General features: G+C 38.5%; 1 protein-coding gene across 1 annotated transcript; it reads left to right on the top strand.

Annotated features, from left to right (window-relative positions):
- The first annotated feature begins 350 nt into the window (after window positions 1-350).
- Window positions 351-25,208, top strand: LOC129770979 (all trans-polyprenyl-diphosphate synthase PDSS2-like). Its single transcript, XM_055774199.1, has 4 exons — window positions 351-727; window positions 24,001-24,327; window positions 24,382-24,791; window positions 24,858-25,208. Exons 1-4 carry the CDS (start codon window positions 378-380, stop codon window positions 25,127-25,129), a joined length of 1,359 nt encoding a protein of 452 aa, XP_055630174.1. The 5' UTR covers window positions 351-377; the 3' UTR covers window positions 25,130-25,208.
- The last annotated feature ends 30 nt before the right edge of the window (window positions 25,209-25,238 follow it).

The following is a 25,238-nucleotide window of genomic DNA, read 5'->3' on the forward strand; positions in this document are numbered from 1 at the left end:
TCCACAAGTTCAATTCCGTTGGGTTCATAACTGTCAGTCCCCAAATCGACCCGAACACAGAAAATAAAGTCAGATGTAATTAACCTTTCCGTAGACCCACTGGGGGCAATCTTCAAGAGCATTATGCATGCTGTTTGAAGTAATGTATTCATAACTCCAAAACCGTAAACACCACCATTCAATTACCTTTCGCCCGGTACAGCAGCAAGGCTTCATTACACTGCCAACTGGCCCGATCTGATCTTCCATCATAAGTATCTCCTCGAACGAACCAACGGACACACCGGCACTGGCTGTGAACCAAGAGCAGAGAGCTTTTTTGGTGCATGAGAAGTGAATACGGGCGGGCGAAACTTTTCGCGCTTGCAGTCAACACTATGGCTCTCAGCAGGATGGTCGCGTCGCGCGCGTTGCTCAGAAACCCAATCGTTGGACAGAGTAAAGTTCTAGCCGTCTTCGGTTGCCGTGGTCTTGGCGAGGGTAAAGGGTTTCAAGTGGAACAAGCTCGCAAAATCAGTGCTAGTTCTAGGGCGGGGGAAAAGTTGGCCACCGCCAAAGCCGTCCAGAAGCATGACTGGAATCGAGCCGTTAGTGAAGCGGAACAGATCGTTGGTTATCCGACGTCGTTTTTGAACCTGCGATTCCTTCTCAGCGATGAAATTGCAAATGTGGCGCTGCACCTTCGAAAGCTGATCGGAAGTAACCATCCGTTGTTGAAATCGGCAAAGTAAGTGAAGTGTGTGCTTGTCTTGGTTTGCTAACCAGGCCAAGGAGTGTACCTGAGTGCCCTCTCTTGTGGACTGTTTAGTGAAATAGCGCATTATGAAATTGTGTTTATTGTTATTCGAACGTGGTATGGTTCGGCCCACGCGTTTGTGTGAAATAATGATATGATCCTGCGAAACAATGAGATGCATACAAAAATGTGAAAAAATACGTATGGAAAAGTATTCAATCGATTTTTATTCAGTGAAGTATAATTTTGGTTCGTTGATCGTTGTTTTGCTTCAGTTATTTGAACATTTGATTGAATGCCAAATCCGAGACAAAATAATAGAACTGATTTGAAAAAAAAAATGATTTGTGTAGAATCACTATCCTGTTCTCCGGGAATAACAGTAACGCGACAAAATAGATTAGTGAACCAATTTTATGAAAAATACTAGCTGACTCGGCGAACTTCGTCCCGCCCAAAACTATTGTTTTGATATGATTTTTTTCGAACATTTACGTTTTCTTACCAAGCAAACGTTAGTTGGTTCAATCGCAGAACTCTTCATTGATTGATCTTTACAATTCCCATTTGCCTCTTAACAAATTCCATTTACTATGAAATTCTTATTACTTCTACCAAAACTCGCCATTATAATATAAATTTATTTTCAGACATAATATTCGCTCAAGCTTCTTGATTTATTTGTAAATAACATGTTTTTCCGTTACATAGAATACATGTTTGATACAGAAAAGTAAATTTTCATCCATAATTTTTATTTTACACCTGAGAATCATTTCCGCTTCACACTAACTGAACACGAAGCTTAATTCCAATTGGACTAACAACAATGTCATTGTGGAACATATGAGAATTATTTTATTTTCGAACATTCTCTCGGAGCTTTTCAAAAATTCCAGAACATTTCCTCACAATAACACCGTTATATACATCTTATCCAATTTCTTCGCCGCAGAACGCCAGTTTGCTTTGAACTGCTTCTCGTTGCTACCAGTTTTTTGGGTCTTATATTTTTCGATTGAGCGATGTTCTGGTGTGTTGGGAGGGTTCTTATCCTTGGGCACAACCTGCATCTTGTTAGCGGTATACCACTCCATGGTCTTTTTTCCATAATGGCAGGATGCCAAATCCGGTCAAAACAGCACAGACAAGTTATGTTTCTTGAAAGGCAGCAAACGCTTTTGAAGACACTCTTTGACGTAAATTTCCTGGTTGACGGTCCCGGTTGCAACGAAAATGTCGCTTTTCAAGCCACAGGTACAGATAGCTTACCAAACGAGATATTTCTTGGCAAACTTTGATAGTTTAATATGCTTGAAAATGTCTGCCACCTTTCCCCTTCCGGTTGCTGTCTAATACTCTTGTCCAGGAAGCTGTCTGAAGTCTGCCTTGACGTAGGTTTCGTCGTCCATTACCACGCAATCAAACTTTGTCAACAATGTCGTATACAGCTTCCGAGATCTTGTTTTTGCCGTAAGGTTTTGCTTATCGTTGCGATTTGGAGTCACTACCTTCTTATAAGTCGATAGTCCGAATCGTTTTTTAGCTTCATGCACGGTTGTAGACGATATTCCCAACTCATTTGCGACATCTCGAACGGAGAGGTTGGGGTTGCGCTTGAAAGCGTTAGCCACTCTTCTGTTCGTCACTGCGGCTCCCGGCTTTCGATTTCCCCCAGATCCAGGCTTTGTAGTTGTCGACAAACGTTCCCCGAACACTTTTATTACTTTGGTGACGGTTGATTTGGCCACATTCTACGATTTTGCTATTTCTGCGTGCGTGTAGATTGGATTTTCACGACGCATGTACAAAATTTTGATTCGTCGCTCCTCTTGCTTTGACGCCATTTTGATAACTAAAAATCTAAAGTCAAAATCCAAATAGAGGCATCATTCTACACACACACACCTATAAAATGAGGGGTGATCAGGTTTTTTATATGAATGATTAGAAAAAATACGCCCCCCCCCTTAGAGAGAGGTCTGGAGAATCTAACCACCATAGAAACATTCATTGCATCCTAAAACCTCAATATGCCTAATTTGGTTTCATTTGATTGATTAATTCTCGAGTAATGCAGAAATTTGTGTTTCATTTGTAAGGCAGCCCCCCTCCCTTAAAGAGGGGGTGGAGAGTCTAACCACCATAGGAACATTTATTGCATCCTAAAACCTCCATATGCCTAATTTGGTTTCATTTGCTTGATTAATTCTCGCGTAATGAAGAAATTTGTGTTTCATTTCTATCCATAAGAATCAGACAGATATACAGGCAGACAGAAATCCATTTATATTTATAGATATATGAAATTCCAATACCTCTTATCGATATACACTCGACAAAAAAAAATAAGAAACAGAATGCGAAGTCAAAATTTTTAAGTGATTTTGACATGTTGAAACTTCGTGAAAAAACAACGCATATAGATGAAATGTGCATCATTTTAAAGCTTTCATCAAACTTTCAGGTATTTAAATATTTTGCGCACAATTTTGTGTGTGTATGTGTAGGTGTAGTGCACAACAATATCGGGAAGAAATAAAAAATCGTTCTGATTCTGTTTTCTTTAAAAGTTTTGTGAGCTAACATAATTTTTTGCTAACCAATTCAATAGCAAATCCAATTAACATTATCAACCAGCTACATTTAGCTGAATACCTGGAGCTTTAAAGTGATGTACATTTCTTCTATGTGCATTGATTTTTCACGAAGTTACAGCTTGTCAAAAATCATATCTTTGACTCACCAGCGCCATCACGCCGTGTTTCTCAACCTCTTCAATCAATCTTTAGACAAGCATTTTGTGTAAATTAGCTTTGGATTCCAGCCGGCCTCGGTTCGATCCCCATCGACGTCGTATGAACTTTTTTTTTGGCACAATCCCAAATGAAATGAGAGAAAAATGCAGAAAGAGATGTCTGCACGCATACATAAAAAACCATTTTTAAGCTTTTAAAACAGCTCATTATTTGCGCATCTGACTCTCTAGCACATTAAATGGCATCATTTCTGCCAGAGATGAAATATTTTCTGCCAACGCTAGTTTGGGTGTACCGCTGTGTGCGATATCTTCTATTGACAAAACAATCGTGATTTTGATGTTGGTCTTTGTAAAGAGCAAAACCTCTGTATGTGATATCAGGATAAGAAATTACACTTAGCTACTCGGTTGCTGGAGCGAATCTGTGTGTTTGAAATAACGAATGGGTTATTGATACAAAATAAGTTGAAAATGAGCGGAGCTTAAATTAGCTCAAATTTGACGTATTCCTGCTAAGTGTGCTCTAAGAGAACCTGAACATCCTCCATTTTGTAGGTGTGTGCGTGTAGAAAATCTTGAAAATCCAAGCATTTCGTACGCAGAGGTGGAAAATTGTGAAATGTAGCCAATTAATTATAACTAACGTGACTAAAAAGATCGGGAAAACTTTTATCGACTGCCAGGGAGCCTGAATCGAGGGGAAATCGAGAGCTTGAAGTTGCAGTAACGATTTGGCATCCTGCCACTATGGAAAAAATACAATACTTTTTCTTCTTCTTCTTACTTAAAATACAGTAGAATGATATGCCGCTAATAACGTGATTGTAATACCCTAAGATTCCAACACCCCAGAGCTCCGCCACATAGAAAGATAATGGGACATCATCATGTATAACTTGAAGAAGGCGCAAACAAAAACCGTGGAAAGCGAAAGACAGTTCAAAACAAACTGGCGTTTTAAGGCAAACAAAGTCGACGGGGTGGCTGCGCAAAATTTAATGGCGGTGTTAAGCGGAAGGCACGGGTGATCGGATTCGCAAAGCGGAATCCTCAATGAATATTCTTGATTTGTATAATATTGAATGAACTCCAAAAAGAAAAAGGAAATATTCTTTTGATAGAAGATTTGACCAAGTACACGAATTTTCCTTCCCATTATTTCATAGTGTCCGTAGAACGAACGCAGCATTTGCATTTTGAGCAAGCGATTTACGCGCGCCCAGAACAGATGTGTTGACAAATGGAAATGCTCTCAATTTTCGTCAATTTTGATCATATCCGAATTAGTAGGCTGATCAAATGTACCGTTTTGAACGGGACAGTACCGTTCTTTCGGTTTCGTTCTATTTTGATTGTCTTTGTATCAATTTGTACCGTATTTTCAGTAAATGGCCTGTTGCTCTATGGTGGCTTTTTACCAGGGATCAGTCAGACCTTTTAAACATTTATTGGCCTTGTTGAAAAAGGTGATGTGTCTCCTACTGAAGTTGCTGGTTATTTTGATCGTTTTATTAGAATCCTTTAACATAAAAGGGAAGGAGTATTTTTGACTAGATATTTTTGATATTTTTTCACTGTAGAGAACAAATTAACATCTAACAAATTTTGATCGTTTGGTTTTATTGTAGGGTTTATTCACTCAATAAAATTATTCTAAAATTTTGGGGGGAATGTCCAAAAATCAGAGAGGTGTGTTTTTCGTTTGTTTTTCAAAGTTAAGTTGTTTTCAGTCTTTGTTCAATATTCCTATGCGACGAGAAACCAATTTATTTCGCAAGGTTAATATTTGTTCGAAGAAAACTAGCTCATTGGCTTCAATTTGATATGTCGATTATCTGAACCGGTCCAATAATTCAAAAGTTATGTAGTTATGAAAAAAGGTTATTTTTGGATAAAAGGGGAAAAATTATTTTTCGCACTATAGATTCTATCCCCCGTTTACTAATTTTCTATGTGGAATATCATGACAATCCCATAGTCTGACATTTTTGCTTTGCGCTTATTCAAAATGCGACGTACACTCGCAATAATTATTGTATTTTGTAATGCCTATTCAAATGGAAGGTGATATCGGGCTGACTCCCTGTGCAAGTTAAAAGATTTCTCCGATAAAAACATTTTCTATCTCACGAATCATCTTTCAATTTCCAGCTTCAAACACAATGAATGGTGTGTCACTGGCGTTTGAATCTCAAAATGACGATCATTGATGCTGCACATGTCAAGGCGCCAATTGGTGAATAATTAATGTTAAGTTATTTGCCTTCCAAAATTGAGCCTTTCATATTAGACATCCAAGCGTGGGAACTTATTTTTTCATTGCATGGAATAGAGTGGAAGGGAACGGTTTTTACATGCTTTGTTCCGTGAGCCCACCGATACATTGGCTTTTAATTCACCCAGGCGTGCATTTCGACAACCGATATTGCAACGATTTTGAGATTTGATGCTTCTTTTTTAAAAATAATAGAAAACATGTTATTCAGCAAACAGCTATTTTTCATCTTGCCGGCCGCCTTTTTGAGATGCAATTAATTTAAAGGTGATGATGAGCGAGTTACCATATCAATTAATGTAGGATTCCTTTTTGTTTATTTTTTGTCGATACAAAAAATAATGTTCTAAAATTCCTAACCAGGCGGACCCCTATCAGATATATTAATTGAGTTGAATCGAAGAAAACCTGAATCGAGTCCCGCGTACTTCCAGTCGAATATTGCATTTTGAATGCGGTCCTAATCACTTAACCCTCCCTCAATTTTGCATTCAACGTGCAAAGGTACCGTTGACAATGATATCATCGATTAAAGGAGAATCTGCATATCTTTTTTTATTTATACACCAAGATGTCTTCAGAAAAATAAAGTACAAATACGATATTGTTATTTCCTTACATCCTCGGAATCGTCTGTGTGGAAGTTCAAAAGCGTCTTGTGGATTTGGCCTTGACTTCCGAGCCGCTCGTTTCTGCAACATGTTTTGCATTTAAATTAATCCAGCAGCGGAACTGGTTTGCTGTTCAAAGAAATTAATTCACCAAGTGGAAATGATGCATGAAGCCATAAGAAAGATTGCAGAAAAAATGTTTGTTTTCATCGGCGAATTGGTGCCTTGTGTTTTGTCAATTCAGTGGGGCTTATTTGAATAAGCTCCAATTTCTATAAGTTCAATGTTTTCAAACATAAGATGTCCCAAAGTAAACATGACTTTGTACGGTGATATATCAACTGAAAAAAGATTGAGATTTTTTCAATCCTCATTTTTAATTTTATGTTTTTGATTTTCCATTGTAAAAAGGAGGTGTGTTCTTGCCTTCCAGCTATTCCGTTTCGAAGAGACAATTGTGATTAATTTTGCTGTTCTCTTCAGAAGAGTTGAACCTTCATTTTAAACGAGAAGAGTGCAGTACGATATCCTTTTTAAAATACCTAAACTCTGAAATGCACTTAGTAAGTGCTCTTCAATGTGTCTAATCATTTGACTCATTTCACGTTGTGCTCGATGTCATCATTCATGTTTTAAAGACCGACGATGCGTCTCGTCATTTTTATTCGAAAGAAAATATATTGAAAATAAAAACTCGCAACATGTCAGCACCCATCAATCAATCATCAGATCTCGGGCTATTAATGACACAACGAGTTCATAGTGAAAGTGCCAAAAAATGGCAACCTAGTTACGTTGGATAAACTCCAGTCGAATAAATGCTGAATCGTTGCAGCTTGTCTGTCCTGTACCTACTCCCCATGCTTCTGCGATTGCTGTAGATGCCCATCCTATGAGGCTAAAGGTTGATGATTTTGAAATAAATTACTTGATCATACAAGGGGAACGATAGTGCCGGCGGGTCATTGGTTGCATCGAAGGTTTTCAGAATGCATACAATGGCATCGGTTATTGGCAACTCGTTTTTCCTGCTTCAATGAAGGCTGCGCACGATGCAGTCCATTTATCGATGCAGCGAAAGATAATGGATTCGCAAGACAGGATACTAGTTGTTGTTTGATTTTTTTGACGTAAGTCTACGTCTTCCATTAATGGTGCCAAATCAGAAAACAGGTCACGTTTTTCTGAAATAAAATTCACGTTAATAAATAATTGCTTCGAATGAATTTTGATTATTTGCATACCAATCGAATCGGAAATTCACTAGGATTGGTTTGATATGCTATACATTACAATCCCATACTCTCTAAATAGTTAAAATTGACGAAAATTGGAAGCATTCCCGTTTTACCATACATTTGCTCTGTCGATTTGGTTGCTTCCCTAACAGAGCTGTCAATAACGGGCAAATTATGCAGTCGCGGGAATAGAAACAACGAAGGGAGATAACACAAAGAGAATATTTGCGACGTAAACTCCTCCCTGGCACAGTAAGTAAATTGTCGCTAGCGTTAACCCATTAGTGCCCAGCGTATGAAATTTAATACGCAAAAATGCCCGTTTTTGAAAAACTGTTTTCGATGAAACTGAAGTGTTAAGCGCATTTTAAATGATACCACATGACAATTTAAGAGTGTGTTTTTGTGTTATTGTCATTTTTGTTGTTTTGTTGTGTATTGAAACTTGCAAAGTTCGAGTTTAATGGAGTCGCAAAAGTAAACATAAATTTATCAAAGTTTTACCTCTTAAAGGATTCTAAATTGCTCAAATCTGTGACACAACACTACTAGACGAGTGTAAAAAATAATATCTAGCAAAAAATCCGAAGAAAATTATGAAACAGCATAAATCTCTATGTTTACTTTTGAGCGTATGAAATTTCATATGCTGTGCAACTACGGTATATTTTTTTCTCAATAGGATATATCAGCTTCCCGATAATCCGGAGGAGCTGTACAATTATCTGATTGTTTTGGACGAAGACGCTGTCGAAAATCTAGTGTCAACAAATGATATTGACTTTGTCATCGTGCCCCCAAGCGGTGGAGACAGCGATGTGGATGCTGGAGATAGTGACTCGGAGGACGGCCCTTCCGGTTTTGGCAAACAAGTGAATGTCGAGAGCAACATTGAACGAGGCCAATCACAAGAATGCTCCTCGGGCCGCAGCAAGAAGCGGAGAGCCAGACACTGGGAAAAAATGACCTTAAATTCGGATGAGTGACATAAATCCAGCAAGGATCGAGTTCATGCAGATCAAGCCTAAACACTCGAAGTCATCGGAAGTTAGATTTGAAAGAATAAATCATTTCATTGATAAGACTCCAACTGGTACCCAACTAAGGTGTGCGTATTGCAACCGATGTACGACGTATATTTGCTTGAAGTGTGATGTGGGTTTGCACCCTTCGGAGTGCTTTTTCCGGTACCATACTCAGTGATACTGAATCCGATACACTGCCGTTCTACGCATAACGGTACTATGTTCTATGAAATCCCTATGAACCGTGGGACAATTATGCGTAGAATGGCAGTACACGAAAGTTCTAATAAACCATGAAAATTGTTGTTGAAGTTGAATTTTATGAAATAAAACCGTTCGATATTCCAATGATTTCCATTTTTTATACTGTATAGGTTAAGCGTATGAAATTTCATACGTCAGATATCTCAACTTCCAAAAAACTCCAAACCAAAATATTGCGTTTCTCCCCGTTTCGGGACAAACCTAAATGGACTAGAAAGTTTCATGCCATTTGGATCAAGTTCTTGTACACCTGGACAGTAATGGGTTAATACTGCATATCCTTTGTAGAAAATTTTCATAGCGCGAGCTGATGCCGCGGAAAGCAGACATGTTTGCTGAGGAGTATCGATAGAGTATGTCTTTACTAAGACAATGGTGAAAAGGAGTCCGAATTAAAGTTGTCCACATTGGCCCTTCTCAGGGCTAGAGACGAATGAACTCTCAGAGTTTAAAGTCTCTATAATTCAACATTACTTACTCACTTTTAGGGAAATTTTCGCTTCCCGTTTGGTGACCATCGAAGCAAACGTCGCTGTCGGTGAAAGTCCAGTGGAAATGAATTGTCTTACCCATTCTGCTCGTTTTGTGTCATCTTCGTTCCCCCTTGAGCTGAGGACGCGAGCGAACATTTCTCGCGTAACTTTTGAAAAGGTCCAATGTAACATTTTCGCCAACTCGAGAAAACCGTAGTTGAAGACCCGAACATTATTTCGCGAATTGTCTTAAGAGCTATCAATCTTTATCACTGTTTTCACCACTAGCTGTCAAGAATAACTCCGTAAAACCAATCGTAACTATTGTTCCGTGATTTGAGATTAAGGTTGAAGCCTCGGAGCGAAAAATGTTACATTGGACGTTTTGACTGCCCGCGTTTGCACATTGGACATATTACGTTGCACTATAAAAAATTGAAAGTAACTAATAAACAACAATCCAAATATCAGCATTTCGTTCTAAAGACTGATTATTATTGTTATTACTCGTTGAATTGCACTGAAATCGATAACAACACCTGTAAGAAACAAATTCCAAATTGACTGCTTTGTTACTTCGGACGTTTCGGCCGTCGGAGGAAAGTGGCGTCTGAAGTAACAGCCGGGTGGTTAAAATTCGAATCTGTACATTGGATATTTTTTGCATCGGCGACAAAAAGATGAAGAAGATAGATACGTGAACGATCGTTTTTGTAATACATTCAATGATTGAAAACTAATAGCGTGCATCCATTAACTCGATTTGTTTACATTTGTTACATAGGACCTTTTCAAAAGTTACGCGAGATTTCACTTGCTGTGGATCTGGCATTGCAATCCCCCCCTTCCGATGCATTATTATCCTAGCGCCCAGAGTGATTCGGTCAAGTTTCTTGCAACCGACTGCTGATTAGAAAACTTATAAAAATAAGTTTCAGTCAATTATACAGTCTTGGAAATGATAATAAAAAATGAAATTCAAACGAACGTACTTGCTTTATATACTATATTCGATGGCGATGAATAACTACAATTTTATTGGATGATATGGAACATTCTGTTCAATCGATTGCGAAGATTCTGTGGATATATCATACTGAGAACATATGTCACATTTGTGGGATAATAATCGTCATATACTATATCACATTTAGTAACTCCGATTTTTACGTAATTCGTTTTCATCGTGCGCAACGCGGAAAAGTCCCTGTTTATTTGAAAAATCAATATGTCTATTATGTATATTTTTTGGACACACAAATGATTTTTTTCATCCATAAAATGTTTACCGGACGACGTAATAGAAAATTTGAAAGCGCGGAAAGTAAAGGGTGTGTCACATCAAATAGCATCATGGAAAAAACGCTGTAGAAATTCGCCCAGTAGACCGATCCTTTTGAAAATTTTAGACAGTAAAATAAAAACTATTAAACAACTTTTGGCATTTTCTTTTTATTCATACTTCGACCAAGCCCGTATGCTCGCACCTTCCTCTTTACCCCGTCCATAAGGTTCTGTACAACGTCAGGTTGTAGTTTTTTTTGAATAGAAATCCATTTTCTCTTGAAGTCCGCCTCCGATTTAACAACTTTTGGGTTCTTCCGGAGGGCCTGCTTCATAATCGCCCAATATTTCTCTATTGGGCGAAGCTCCGGCGCGTTGGGCGGGTTCATTTCCTTTGGCACGAAGGTGACCCCGTTGGCTTCGTACCACTCCAACACGTCCTTTGAATAGTGGCACGAAGCGAGATCCGGCCAGAAGATGGTCGGGCTCTCGTGCTGCTTCAATAGTGGTAGTAAGCGCTTCTGTAGGCACTCCTTAACGTAAACCTGCCCGTTTACCGTGCCGGTCATGACGAAGGGACGCTCCGCTTTCCGCAAGAGCAGATCGCTTGCCACACCATGTACTTTTTGGCAAACTTGGATAGTTTCTGCTTGCGAATCTCCTCCGGAACGCTGAATTTGTCCTCTGCGGAGAAGAACAACAGGCCCGGCAGCTGACGAAAGTCCGCTTTGACGTAGGTTTCGTCGTCCATTACCAGGCAATGCGGCTTCGTCTGCATTTCGGTGTACAGCTTCCGGGCTCGCGTCTTCCCCACCATGTTTTGCCTTTCGTCGCGGTTAGGAGCCTTCTGAACCTTGTATGTACGCAGGCCCTCCCGCTGTTTGGTCCGCTGGACGAATGAACTTGACAAATTCAGCTTATTGGTGACATCCCGGACCGAACTTCTCGGATCACGTCTAAACTGCTTAACTACGCGCTTGTGATCTTTTTCACTGACGGAGCATCCATTTTTGCCGTTCTTCACCTTCCGGTCGATGGTTAGGTTCTCGAAGTATCGTTTTAGTACTCTGCTGACCGTGGATTGGACGATTCCCAGCATCTTACCGATATCCCGATTTGACAACTCCGGATTCTCGAAATGAGTGCGCAGGATTAATTCACGACGCTCTTTTTCATTCGACGACATTTTTCCAAATTTACGAAAAATTGACAGTGAAGCATGGCCAACGTGATCTATACACTCTTATCTGCTTATAAGCGAAAGCTGAAGATATAATTCCTAAAAATTAAATTTCTACAGCGTTTTTTCCGTGATGCAATTTGATGTGACACACCCTTTAGTAATGTCGAAATAGCGTGAAGCGTTAGAAGAAAAGTTTCGAGTATTATCTCATTGAGTAAAGAGATTGATTTTTCAACAATACATTTAAAATGTGATTTTTCACAAATAAGTATGTTCTACTTGTCAAGTCATTTCGTTTGATACCCATATTGATGAATTGAAAAAAATGTCCCATTTTGTGATGGCGGTAATTTTGGATTTACATTTTTTTCATAAACAACTGTGTTCTACTAGTCAAGCCATTTCATTTGATACCCATATTGATGGGGTTTTGATAGAATATGTAGTCCACCATTTTGTAGCGGCCGCCATCTTTGATTTTCAAGTTCACATAATACGCAGTTTTTTTAACGACAGCAGAGATAAAGGCGTGCTCCAAATTTCGATATTGGCAATAATTCGTTCTATAAAACAAATTAGACATTCTGTCAATGTGTAGGAATAATGGTGATGTGAATGATGGAGTGGGTTAGTAAGATGGCTGCAATTTCATAGAATAAGAAAATCATTATTTCAGCGATATTGATATGGACCACAGTGTCAGTGTGTGTGTGATGAGAAATATTGTCTGCAAACGAACATTGTTTAACCGGAAAAGCTACTAAATACTTCCGATGAATTAGAATAAGACTAATAATAAGAATAAAACAATGGAAAGAAATCACAACATCATAGCTATCCATTAAAAATAAAGCAGCTATATGATTTCATGTGTATTTTGGCATAAAATATCATGACATCGTGAGTTTTTTCAACATTCCTTCGTTTCTTCTCATATACTTCATATTCAATGTATGACAACATTTTTTTTAGTTTACCGATCCAATATACTTCGTCTACTTTTGACGAAACAACGCATAGCCGCACCAGTTCATGTTACACCTATTCATTAGAACCCCAAAATTGATGATAACTACGCTTTTAAAAGCAAGATTCGGTCGTGATTTTTTTTTATTAATTTCTATTTCAATTCATTTTAACCATTAAATGTTGTCAGTAAACGGTAAGAAAGATAGATTTTTGTGTATTTACAATGACAATGGTTTCAATACGTGATTGGACCAAAGAACACATATAGGTTATGAGTACCAACTTCCGAACTCTTTTCAGAGGCTCATGCTGTGAATAATGGCGAGCTATCAATATCATACTAAGTTGGTTGATATAGGAAGATCGCGGGTAATACGGACAGTGGGGGTAATATGGACGGGTGGTTGATTTGTATAGTTACATTTTGAATTTCCGATTTTTGTGAATGAGAACACCTTCTACATGTTATTCTATAATATTTAAGCCACCCTAAGGCAATGAATACTGATCAAAAGTGGAAAAGAGAAACGAAAACCGAAAATCATACATGATGCCGCGTGAGGATGTAATTTTAGCTGCTTCGATATTAAGCATTTTGAGTGGTTTAATATCAAAATTCAATTCGCTGATGATTATATATCGGTTTGTGAGTTAACAGAGAAGCGATATTAGGTATTTACGGAATAGTAAATTCATTTTTGAGTGGAAAAATTGAAATTATTTAAATAATTGTACTGGAGGGGTAAAACGGACGTTGTCAGAGGGAGTGAGATGAACTGTGAAAAGTCTGCTTAATCTATTGCTAAGGAATGCCCTGCGTCTATACATGGAAACCAAATCGCCAAATGTGGACTGTTTTGAAGCTGACTGGAACCAAAAGCAAAATAGTTGAGGGTCTGTCCTTTTATACTACTGAAAAGCACGATATCCCTTCTGGTGGATTAATTCGATTTTTTCATCATTTAACGGACATTTCTGATGAGTTCAGACCTTTGCATAAAATTATTCCTCTCGCCATCGATAAACCTCTAAGCTTCATATATTACAAACATGTCCATATAACCCCCACTACATGTCCATTATACCCGCACCGAAAAAAATGTTGTACTTTTCGGTCTGTTTTAATTTTAGTAAAGAACATTGAAAAAAACATTTTGTAAAATATTTGGCCAATTAGGTAGAAAAACAGAATATCGAATTACAACAAACTGCATCAAAGTTTTGGGAAAAATGAGTTTCCAAAGATATAATTGAAGTTATGCTAAACATGTCCGTTTTACCCCCACCTCCCCTAACTGATTATGCAGGAGATTCCATTCGGCCGATTCGAGGAAGATCTGCCATATTTGATGCGCAACATATGCCACCCACTGTTTACCTAGTAAAAAAAAATGTAAACAAATGTAATGCAAAAATGTTAATTACAACACTTATACCAAGCAATTCTCCATATGTTATGAAACAATGTAAAATGATGATTTTCTAATCTTTTCAGCGTAGAAGCTTTATTTGAAACCGAGGAATTTAAAGAAAAAATTTGATTTTCCTAAAAACAATCAAGCAAATATCAAGCCAACAAAACCCAAACATCATCATTTTACTCGCTGTGTGATCTGGTTGTAAATTTAACATAGATTCGTCCATTCAACCCTGTTATGTGTCTCAAAAGAGCTAAAATAACAGTTTTTTCAACAATGAAAAGAAATACATTGAAAAAAAATTGTTCCGAGCAATCACAGTCCTACCTCAAACTTACGCCGGTGCCCTTAGGCTCAGACCCGTCAACTTTTTTTAAATTTATTTTGCAGATTTTTTTTTGTGTTTGTGGTATTGGGTCGTGATGCAAATAACTATGAAGGTTGTTGATTATTAGTAGCTCACGATACTTATTGAATTTATTGATATTTTTTTTTCAGAAAACTTCAACATGTAGGTGTATTCGATACGCATTAGGTCCTTATTGTTGAACTACTTTACTTTCAATGCATATAAAACGCTACGAGTTATAGAATCGGATCATGAATTTATTCAAGAATCATGAAACCATAACCGTGACCGTCCCAAATGGTCTATCGCAAGTGAAAAACTCAGTTTCGATAGCAAGTGAAAAACTCAGTGATTGGTCGATCTCCCACATGGTCTGAGTGAAAGGTTCGGACGGTTTCATGTGAGGATTATTCTCGTGCTAAATAAAAGTTCCGCAATGGTGTGAAAATTTTCTTGAAGATGATCTCAATTATACAGAATTTGTCACATGTAGAATACGGCTAGTCTTAGGAGAATAATCTTTATAATATGAAATTGCCTGTAGAAAATATAAGTCGCAATTTCGCAATGAATTTCATAAAACTTAAAAAAATATATACAACGATCATCAAGGCATCATTAGCTATCAAACTTGAAGCAAGCAAATAATTATTTTTATAATATAGAATAAAATTCATATCAAAAATAAAAACATCATATGCAAAAGTGTTTAATAGTAAATTCACATTCCAAGTTGGCCGTTTAAATATTGTCTTTAAAATGCTATTTTTGACTAGAAAGTCAATTGATTTTTTATAAACTTTGTCTGACATCATATATATAATTTCTTGATCCAAATGCCATAAATCGTGAATGTTTCGTAAAATTCGTCATATGATAATCAAAATTGGTATTTTGGGTACAAAGTTTAAAGAATCCGTGAGGGTAGGAGTAGCATTTGGAGCGGAATTGCTCGGTTTCCGATATAGCAGTTGATCACAAATCTTACGAACCTCGTTCGCCGGGATATGATAGCACATATCCTATTAATTATGTGATTTTACCAATCACCTGGCAATCGAGTTCGCGAAATTTTATGGAATGTGTTGCACTCACACCAAACAAGCGCAATCATTAATCAGCCAAAAATGAAATACAATGTTGAAAATGAAGCCAAAACAAGCAGAAAGTAGTATCCATTCACTTGAATCCATTCTCTTTCGCGGCATCGAATATCAAACTGCATGTGGACCTTGTTTGTGCAAAAAAAAAACGCAAGTTGCAAGCTCGAAACCGATGCAAATAAAATTAATACCTTCTACCGTTGGATGCATTCTAAAAACCTTCGCAAGAAACTCATTTCATTTTTCGGAGGTAATTATGGCGGAAGCTTACGAATGATCATGCATTTTTATTCAAATTAATCGATCCCAATGGGCACGTGAGCAGCCACAGCAGCACGAAGAGTGCGTGAATTGGTTTAATGCTAATATGGATGAGGTTCATCCCATGTAATTAGGAAGCCAATTCGAGTTTAATAGAAACCTACTGCGCAGTGTGAGCTCTGATGGGTGATGTGTGATTCGTGGGTACTTACAGTCAGTTACACAACACTCTTGTCAACACACGCGCTCTCCATCTTGATCATTTAATGCGTTCGCTTCTATTGATTTCGTATTAACGACCAGCAGACCTGCAGCTGAGAAGCGATCGATGAGGATATGTAACAGTTGTAATGACATTGACGGAATTTAACTACGCAGATGAGGTCATTCGGTTGATTTAAGTATAGTTATAGGTATTGATACAGAAACGGGTTTGGTACGGTAAGAGATCTTCGATTATATCAAGGAATGGCATAATTGAAACAGATATTGGTGGTAATCAGATTGGAGTTCGAAAAAAAGCATCATTATTGAGTTTCATTCGTTAAAAGATAAAACACTAGAGACATTCAGTTTTTTCATAAAATTAAGATTTGTTCGACAAAAATGCATTGACATTACCCCTCCAGGACAATTTTAGAATAGTGGCATGATGCCAAATCTGGCCAAAATAGCAGAGCTTCGTCGTGCTGCTGCAAGAACGGCAAAAGGCGCTTCTCGAGGCGCTCGTATTTGTAGATCTCGCCATTTACTGTGCCCTTTGTCACGAAAGGCTCACTCCTCAGTCCGCAAGAGTAGATGGCCTGCCAAACGAGATATTTGGAGGCGAACTTCGACATTTTCTTCTTCTTAAATTTGTCGTCCTCATCAAACTTGCTCTTGCCGGTGAAAAACTCCAACCCCGGAATTTTCTTAAAATCGGCTTTTATATACGTTTCGTCGTCCATCACACAGCAGCCATATTTTGTCAGCATCTTCTCGTAGAGCTTCCGTGCCCGAGTTTTAGCCGTCGATTGTTGCCGCTCATCGCGGTTTGGGAAGATCTGTACCTTGTATGTATGTAGTCCAGCTCTCTTCTTTGCATTTTGAACGTAGCTCTGCGACATGCCGATCTTTTTAGCCAAATCACGGCTTGAGACGTTGGGATTTGCTTCAATCATCCGCTTCACCTTTCCCTCCGTCTTTTTGTTCTCCGGTCCCGGTTTTCTTCCAGCTACTTTGCCGTGGTTCAACGTCAACCGCTCCTGGAACCGCTTCAACACTCTGGAGACGGTTGAATGGTGAATGTTAAACATTTTTCCCAACTGCCGGTGCGACAGGTCAGAAAATTCCAGGTGTTTGGAAAGAGTTTGTTCTCTCGACTCGCGTTGGTTCACCTCCATTTTCGTTGAATCGAAAAACACGACTTCGAGTTTGACAGCATGTAGACAATACACATCAATTAGAAAGTTTGCAAAATTTGGTTGATTTATACCCAATGGTAAAAAAGTTATGCCCTGTTGAATGTGTCGCAATAATTTCGTGTATGCCCTTTATAACTTTTGCCTCACCTCGATGAACAATTCAATGCATTATGGTAATGAAATAATATTTTTGAAGAATTTTACTGGCTGAACCAAACCAATCAATCGCGAGGCTTCGCGAGAGAAGTTATGATTTTCGAAAATTTTGTCATAAAAGTTATGTTTTAAAATTCTCATAGCGTTTATGCCATGACTGTTCCGTTGTCCAAATAGTTATCATCGTAGAAAAATCTTTCCAATTAATGCGATACTCCCAAGCAAATACCAAATGTAATCAGTAAGCTTCACGGATTCGAAGACATTCTAGACATTTGTTTCCTTTTTCTGAAAATATTCGCACACACCGATTTGCAACTAGAACGGATTGTTTGTTTCATCTTTTCACCTCATTAATTATAATTTCTGTAATCAATATGAACAGGAAGTTTTTTGTTGCTAATGGCACTTCGAATCTCTGGAAATTCAGGAATTAACTTTAATATAATACTGTTTGGTTTTTCTTAGACTAGCCTTCCTTTTTTCAATGTACTCCAACACACATAGGAATTTCCTACAGTTTTAAGTAATTAAACCTTCAGTATTTCACCTGAATCGACTAGTCCAACGTCAAGACTACGTCCTTCTGTAAGGATACCGAATCCAAAAGCATGTCACGTTTTTATGAAATAGTTTTAATGTTAATAACTTTATTTGCTGCCAATCAATCGAATTAAAAATTCGCTGAAAATTGTTTGAACTGTTAGACACTGCGTTTCATGGCTATAGAACCACTCCACTTTTCTGAGTTTCCAGAGATATGTAAGAAGTCGGTTGATTTGAAGTATATAGTGTAGAACACAGTAATTATCTTCATTTATAAGACCGGTCATTTGAACTTTATTGTAGTGTTCAGGAACGAACCATTCTAAAAACTAAAATTCCAGTGTTTCATAACTATAGAACCAGATGGAAAAACTCTCACTCTTTTACAAAATTAACGTCAATTTCACATGAATTACAATGGGTTTCTAATTTGTAGATCATATTTAGTTTTCGATCAGTTCAAATAACCCATTCGGAGTGGTTTCGAAGTAGCGACATGTTGTAGTGTGTATCTCGTTCAACGCAGAGCAGACTCCTCGTTTAGGCTCTACAAATCACTCATCACTCAAATCACTCCTTATAAGTTTTTGACAAGGTTTTGATTTGGTAAACTTACCAGTTTTTGGTCAGCTTACCAGTTCAGAATTTGAAGCCCCTAATCATTAAACCATGCCATGACCCTCCGGAATGTATGAATTGATTCCAAATTATCCGATTATCACAGTGTTCTTGATGCAAATACAGCAGTAAACGATTCTAAAGTACTTCGTTGCATATCGGACTGTTCATTCGTGTTGATGGTAAGCTATCTGATCCAGGCCATTTGAGAAAATTCTCTCCGAACCAGAATATTCCCTTCTTCAATGCTGCGGGTCCAAAAACTAATGTGGAAGCTAATCCCATGGGTTTCACTATTTCAGTAAAACTTTTCTGGTAAAAAGAAATTCAACTTGAATAGAATTTCTACATACTGTAAGGACTTACGAAACGTGTTATGAAATTTTTCAACTCGTAACTTTGCAGGCGGCAGTTTGATGGTTTGAGGAAAATATTTTCAGAAAGGCCTGGTTCAGATAGCTTCTCATCAACACGAATGCACAGTCAAAAGTGCAATGAAGTACTTCAGAATCATTTACCTCTGTTTTTGCATCAAAAATACCGTGATAATTGGGTAATTTGGCATCATTTCATAAAATTCAGTAAGTCATGGCATGGTCCAATGAATAGGGGCTTCAGATTCTGGTCTGGTCAGTTTTTTTACCAGATTTAAACTCTATTAAGAATGAATGAGCTTTAATTTGATATGTCGATAATCTGAATCGGTTCAGTAGTTCAAAAATTATGAACTTTTCAGAAAAGTCATTTTTGAAAAAAAGGGGGATTTTTTTTTTTGATTTTCCGGAATACCCTAAAATGGAAATGAGCATCCTTATAACAAAATAAAAAATACGGGTCTAATATTTTGTGGTAAGAATCAAAACTACCACTTTTCACGAAAATCTGAGAAACCACTATATCGGTTTGCAATGGAATGGCTGTACATTAGAGTGCCAATGAAAATGGCCATCTCGAAATTTCAAAGGGAACTTGATTAAAATGTTGATTTCCACGGAAAACTACCCTATGCAAAATATCAGCTCAATCGGACTTCATTTACAAGTGTCGCACAGCCGCCAAAGTTTGAGGTTTTTGAAAACCGAAAAATCACCCAAGGTAGAGAAAAGGAATTCGGGGTTTTCAAAAAAAAAATTTTTGATGCCAAATGTCTTCAAATTGTATGAAACTATAATAACTTTCAGCAGTACTTAAAGATGTATTCTAGTGTAGATGCACGAATTTGAACCTTGTCAACTGGAAGCATAAGTGTCTGGAAGCAATAAGTTCTGAATGACTGGAGAACTAATGAAGCAAATTGAGTGAAACTTGGTATATAGAGGTTTAAGGGATCGAGAAACGTTTCTATGGTGGTTCGACACACCTACCCCCTCTCTCAAGAGGGAGGGGGCTGCCAAACAAATGAAACACAAACTTCTGCATAACTCGTGAACTAATCAAGCAAATGGAGCCAAATTTAAAGAGAGTTTTTGGGTACGAGAAATGTTTCTATGATGGTATGACACCACTCCCTCTTCTGGAATGGAAAGGGGGTCCCATGAAAATAATACACATATTTCAACCAAACATATTCCAACCAAACAAGACAATTGAAAATTTTCGGAAAACTCTGAAGGAAAAAGGGAAAATTCCAAAAATTCAATTCACATGTGTTCTAAAGGGTGTGTCACATCAAATTGCATCACGGAAAAAACGCTGTAGAAATTTAATTTTTAGGAATTCTATCTTCAGCTTTCGCTTATAATCAGATAAGAGTGTATAGATCACGTTGGCCATGCTTCACTGTCAATTTTTCGTAAATTTGGAAAAATGTCGTCGAACGAAAAAGAGCGTCGTGAATTAATCCTGTGCACTCATTTCGAGAATCCGGAGTTGTCACATCGGGACATCGGTAAGATGCTGGGAATCGTCCAATCCACGGTCAGCAGAGTACTAAAACGATACTTCTAGAACCTAACCATCGACCGGAAGGTGAAGAACGACAAAAATGGATGCTCCGTCAGTGAAAAAGATCACAAGCGCGTAGTTAAGCAGTTTAGACGTGATTCGAGAAGTTCGGTCCGGGATGTCGCCAATAAGCTGAATTTGTCAAGTTCATTCGTCCAGCGGACCAAGCAGCGGGAGGGCCTGCGTACATACAAGGTTCAGAAGGCTCCTAACCGCGACGAAAGGCAAAACATGGTGGGGAAGACGTGAGCCCGGAAGCTGTACACCGAAATGCTGACGAAGCCACATTGCCTGGTAATGGACGACGAAACCTACGTCAAAGCGGACTTTCGCCCGCTGCCGGGCCTGTTGTTCTTCTCCGCAGAGGACAAATTCAGCGTTCCGGAGGAGATTCGCAAGCAGAAACTATCCAAGTTTGCCAAAAAGTACATGGTGTGGCAAGCGATCTGCTCTTGCGGAAAGCGGAACGCCCCCTTGGTCATGACCGGCACGGTAAACGGGCAGGTTTACCTTAAGGAGTGCCTACGAAAGCGCTTACTACCACTATTGAAGCAGCACGAGGGCCCGACCATCTTCTGGCCGGATCTCGCTTCGTGCCACTATTCAAAGGACGTGTTGGAGTGATACGAAGCCAACGGGGTCACCTTCGTGCCAAAGGAAATGAACCCGCCCAACGCGTCGGAGCTTCGCCCAATAGAGAAATATTGGGCGATTATGAAGCAGGCCCTCCGGAAGAACCCAAAAGTTGTCAAATCGGAGGCGGACTTCAAGAGAAAATGGATTTCTGTTAAAAAAAAACTACAACTTGACGTTGTACAGAACCTTATGGACGGGGTAAAGAGGAAGGTGCGAGCATACGGGCTTGGGCTCGAAGTATGAATAAAAAGAAAATGCCAAAAGTTGTTTAATAGTTTTTATTTTACTGTCTAAAATTTTCAAAAGAATCGGTCTACTGGGCGAATTTCTACAGCGTTTTTTCCGTGATGCAATTTGATGTGACACACCCTTTACAATTACATATTGACAAGCGTTGTTAGTCCATCTGATGTTTGCGGCAACGAAATTGATCTTCGTTCGAAAGTGGGAATGGATTTTAATGTGATAAAACGTACTCCAATGTCCTCTTATATCTATATGAATAAAAATGGATCGCCGAATGTGTTGGAATTGTCCGAAACATTTATGCCATGTAACGGAGAAACATGTTATTCGCAAGTGGATGAAAAATCTTGCACGAGAATTGTGTCTGAAAATAATTCAATGTTATAATGTCGAGTTTTGGTAGAAGTACTGAACTTTTATAGTAAAACATAATTTTAAAGGGTGGATTAGTTGTTCAATCAATGAACAATTCTGCGATTGGACCCATGAATGTGCGCTTAGTAAGAAAACGTGGATGTCATATGGAAAAATTAATTTTGAGCGGGACGAAGTTTGCCGGGTCAGCTAGTATTGAATAAATATAGATTCTATCGCTTATTACTCATCCATTTGTCGATGGATTTAAGATGGATTCAAGAGATTTGGGAAAATCACTTTAAAAGCTATCAGGGCGAAATTTAAGGCGATGTGTAGAATGTAATAATAAAAAGAACTAAAAAGTGAATATATCAAATCTTAATTGCTCAATTTGCATTTCGCGTGTTTTTTTTTCTATTTTAACACATATTCTATTACCTAATCAGCTATCTTCGTTTATTACTATTTTTTTAAATATACCCAAACTCATCCGGATTTTTGGCATATGCTCATAAAATTTCCCCCGTACTCAAACGGTTAAGCAGGACAACGTTTGGCTTCATTTTGCTATACTGGTTATGCATTACACGGGGTACTTAATAAGAAGGATAGTTTAATTTTTGATCAACTTTGAATAACTGATGAGGATGGTACTGTCACCAATCATACTAAAAAGTCTTGAAGTTTCTTGAAGATTGTTTTAACAATAATTAAATCAGTTTCGCAAAACAAAAACGATCTGATTTTATTCACTTCGTCAGACATTCCGATTCCGATTCAAAGCAATCTGAATGTCCACATCACAACATAGGCAAGCTGCAAGACATGATCTTAGCTACAGAGAAATGTAGGTTTCAATATCCATATCACTGAACATACTTTATGGTATTCTGATTTTGCTCAAAAAGTACTAATACCTTCCCTTAGGGAAGAAACTAATGACCCATTCCAGCGTGACGTGACAACGATTTGACTCACTCACTAAAATAGGTTTTTTCTCGTTTTCATGTATAAATCACACGATTTCCAAATAGTAAACGACGTCAAAGTAAAATTAAGAAAATCTCCTAAAAGAATCTTCGGTTGGAGAATATTTTACAGTTTAATTCACTTGTTTCCAGCCCAATACTTTTGTGCATGACAACACCTGTCTTTTTGCGATCTCCGACTTTTGAACATAAATGTTGTATTTTCAGTTCAGTTCAAAAACAAATAAACTTTGTTCTATGATTTGTCAACAAAAGATGAACGTGGATTCCTGTATATTTTGTTTTTCAAAAAACTCGCAAGAACTTCGACAAAATCGGCATGCATTTTGTGACGTGACAACGCGCTCTGTGCGAAAAAACAGTCTCCACATAGCGTTGTCACGTCACACAATCAATAAGTTGTATGAAATAACAGTTTCATGGTATTGTGGCAAGCTATATACTATTCTCTGTGTTTTTTATAACTCTGAATACTTCTCACTTTCCTCTGAGATCTTCCCTTCCCCTTCCAAAAGTCCATCCTATAGGGAAAGGTGGTCCAAACGCGACCGGTGGTCCTGAACCTGCCCCCCTCTGTATCTTAGGAACGATGCTTCCTAACGAATTTTTAGTAGTGTCAAATGAAAGATGTCACAACGCTGACAACTCCCAGTTTTTACACCGTGATTGTTTACATGTTCTCTCTGGCACTTGCCATCAATGGCTCGCACACACCTGGTTCATCGAGTGGCGCTCACTACCGGGGGCAGGCATCTGATTTTGCTATCAATGGTTCACTAACGGCTCTTCAAACAAGTATTCAATTATCCATCCAATGGTATATAGACATTGTGGTTTGGTTAAGCGAGTGCAGAGATATCTCAAGAAACATAAAAATAGTGTAAACCTAAAATATTTTAAATATAATTATGTAGTTTTTTAAACTCGCCTCTCTCGAAGGTTGGTGCATAAAAATCAAATTCGTTTCAAAGAATTTATGACATAACTAGTCCTTGTTAAAATAAAGTTTTCAATTTTCTTCCAAATCTAGACTTGAAATTTGGTTCTGGTGCATAACCTCGTGGAATGGGTCCAATTCGTTTGTTCAGTTTTATATTTATAATAATGTTTGTATAATCTTCTCATATCATTTGTCTGTTTCTTATACTCAATTAGATCACTGATCTATAATGACAAGAGCCAGCAGGCGTGGGGATTGATAATTCTGCTGATATCGAAAGCAGCTGGCCACACGGCTTCCGTGCCTGAAATGGACCATGATCGAAGCGTCGGTGTTCTCCACTCGCAGCGCGCCTTAGCCGAGGTGACGGAGATGATTCGCAGCTCCCAGTTGATTCACAATGGCATAATCAATTTGCAGTCGACGAACAATGCCGGAAACGATCTCAGTGGGGATAGTGATATGATTTTTGGGAATAAGATTGCCCTGTTGGGAGGGGATTATCTGCTTGCTCAAGCCAGTAAACAAATCGCCACTTTGAGGTTAGTGTAATAACTGTAGGCCAAGTACTTTGACTACCTGGACAATTTTTACAGAAATCAGGATCTCAACATGCTGATGACATCCGCCTATCGAGACTTAGCGGAGTCTGCTTTTATCGGGTGCAGTGACGATCAAAACAGCCCATTACCTTCAAAGCCGGAGAATTCGTTTGGAACGTCTTCACACGAATGTACGCTGGAAGAATTGGATTTCGGCGATGAGCAGAACAACTTGGAGGCGATGAAAATTGACGGCGTAATGGGACATCCGGAAAAAGAATGGTCCCTGAGGCATGTGTTGGGAGGTGGGAGCCTTCTTGGAAAAAGTTGTCATGGTGCACTGATGCTGGCCGGACATCCTGATGAGCTACAGAAACAGGGTTACCTATTCGGGAAACACATGTCCCTCGCTTGGCAGGCTTCTATCGAGCTGCAACCTTTTCTCCAGAATGAGCTACCCTTCGGTAAATACCCTAAGCGAAAGTGTGTCTCATTCAAGCGACTTCTATCCTTTGTTTTACTAATTTCAGGAACACAATTCAGTTTAGTGTCCGCTCCGGTTCTGTTCCACCTGGAGTATGATCCCCAAGTTTACACCATCATCGAAAAGGGCCGTCACTCAGTCGAAGACGTCGACTACTCCGCCCTCCATCGGGAGGTCGTCCGTGGACCAGGACTAACGAAGACGATAAAGTTACAACAGAAGCACAGCTTGGCGGCCATGCAGGTGTTAAGCCGATTTCCGCCTACGGATGCCCAAATCGCACTCCAGAATATTATTCTTGCGATGCAGCAATTGTAGTTTCACGTTTCCGTACCAATTTGTATTATTTTGTAAAATGCTAATAAATATTGATTTACGTAAGTCTGAAAAACATTAATCGTGCGTCAAATTTATTTTTTTCGATTTC

The sequence above is a fragment of the Toxorhynchites rutilus genome, chromosome 2 (genome assembly GCF_029784135.1).
Source record: "Toxorhynchites rutilus septentrionalis strain SRP chromosome 2, ASM2978413v1, whole genome shotgun sequence".
Taxonomy (NCBI): domain Eukaryota; kingdom Metazoa; phylum Arthropoda; class Insecta; order Diptera; family Culicidae; genus Toxorhynchites; species Toxorhynchites rutilus.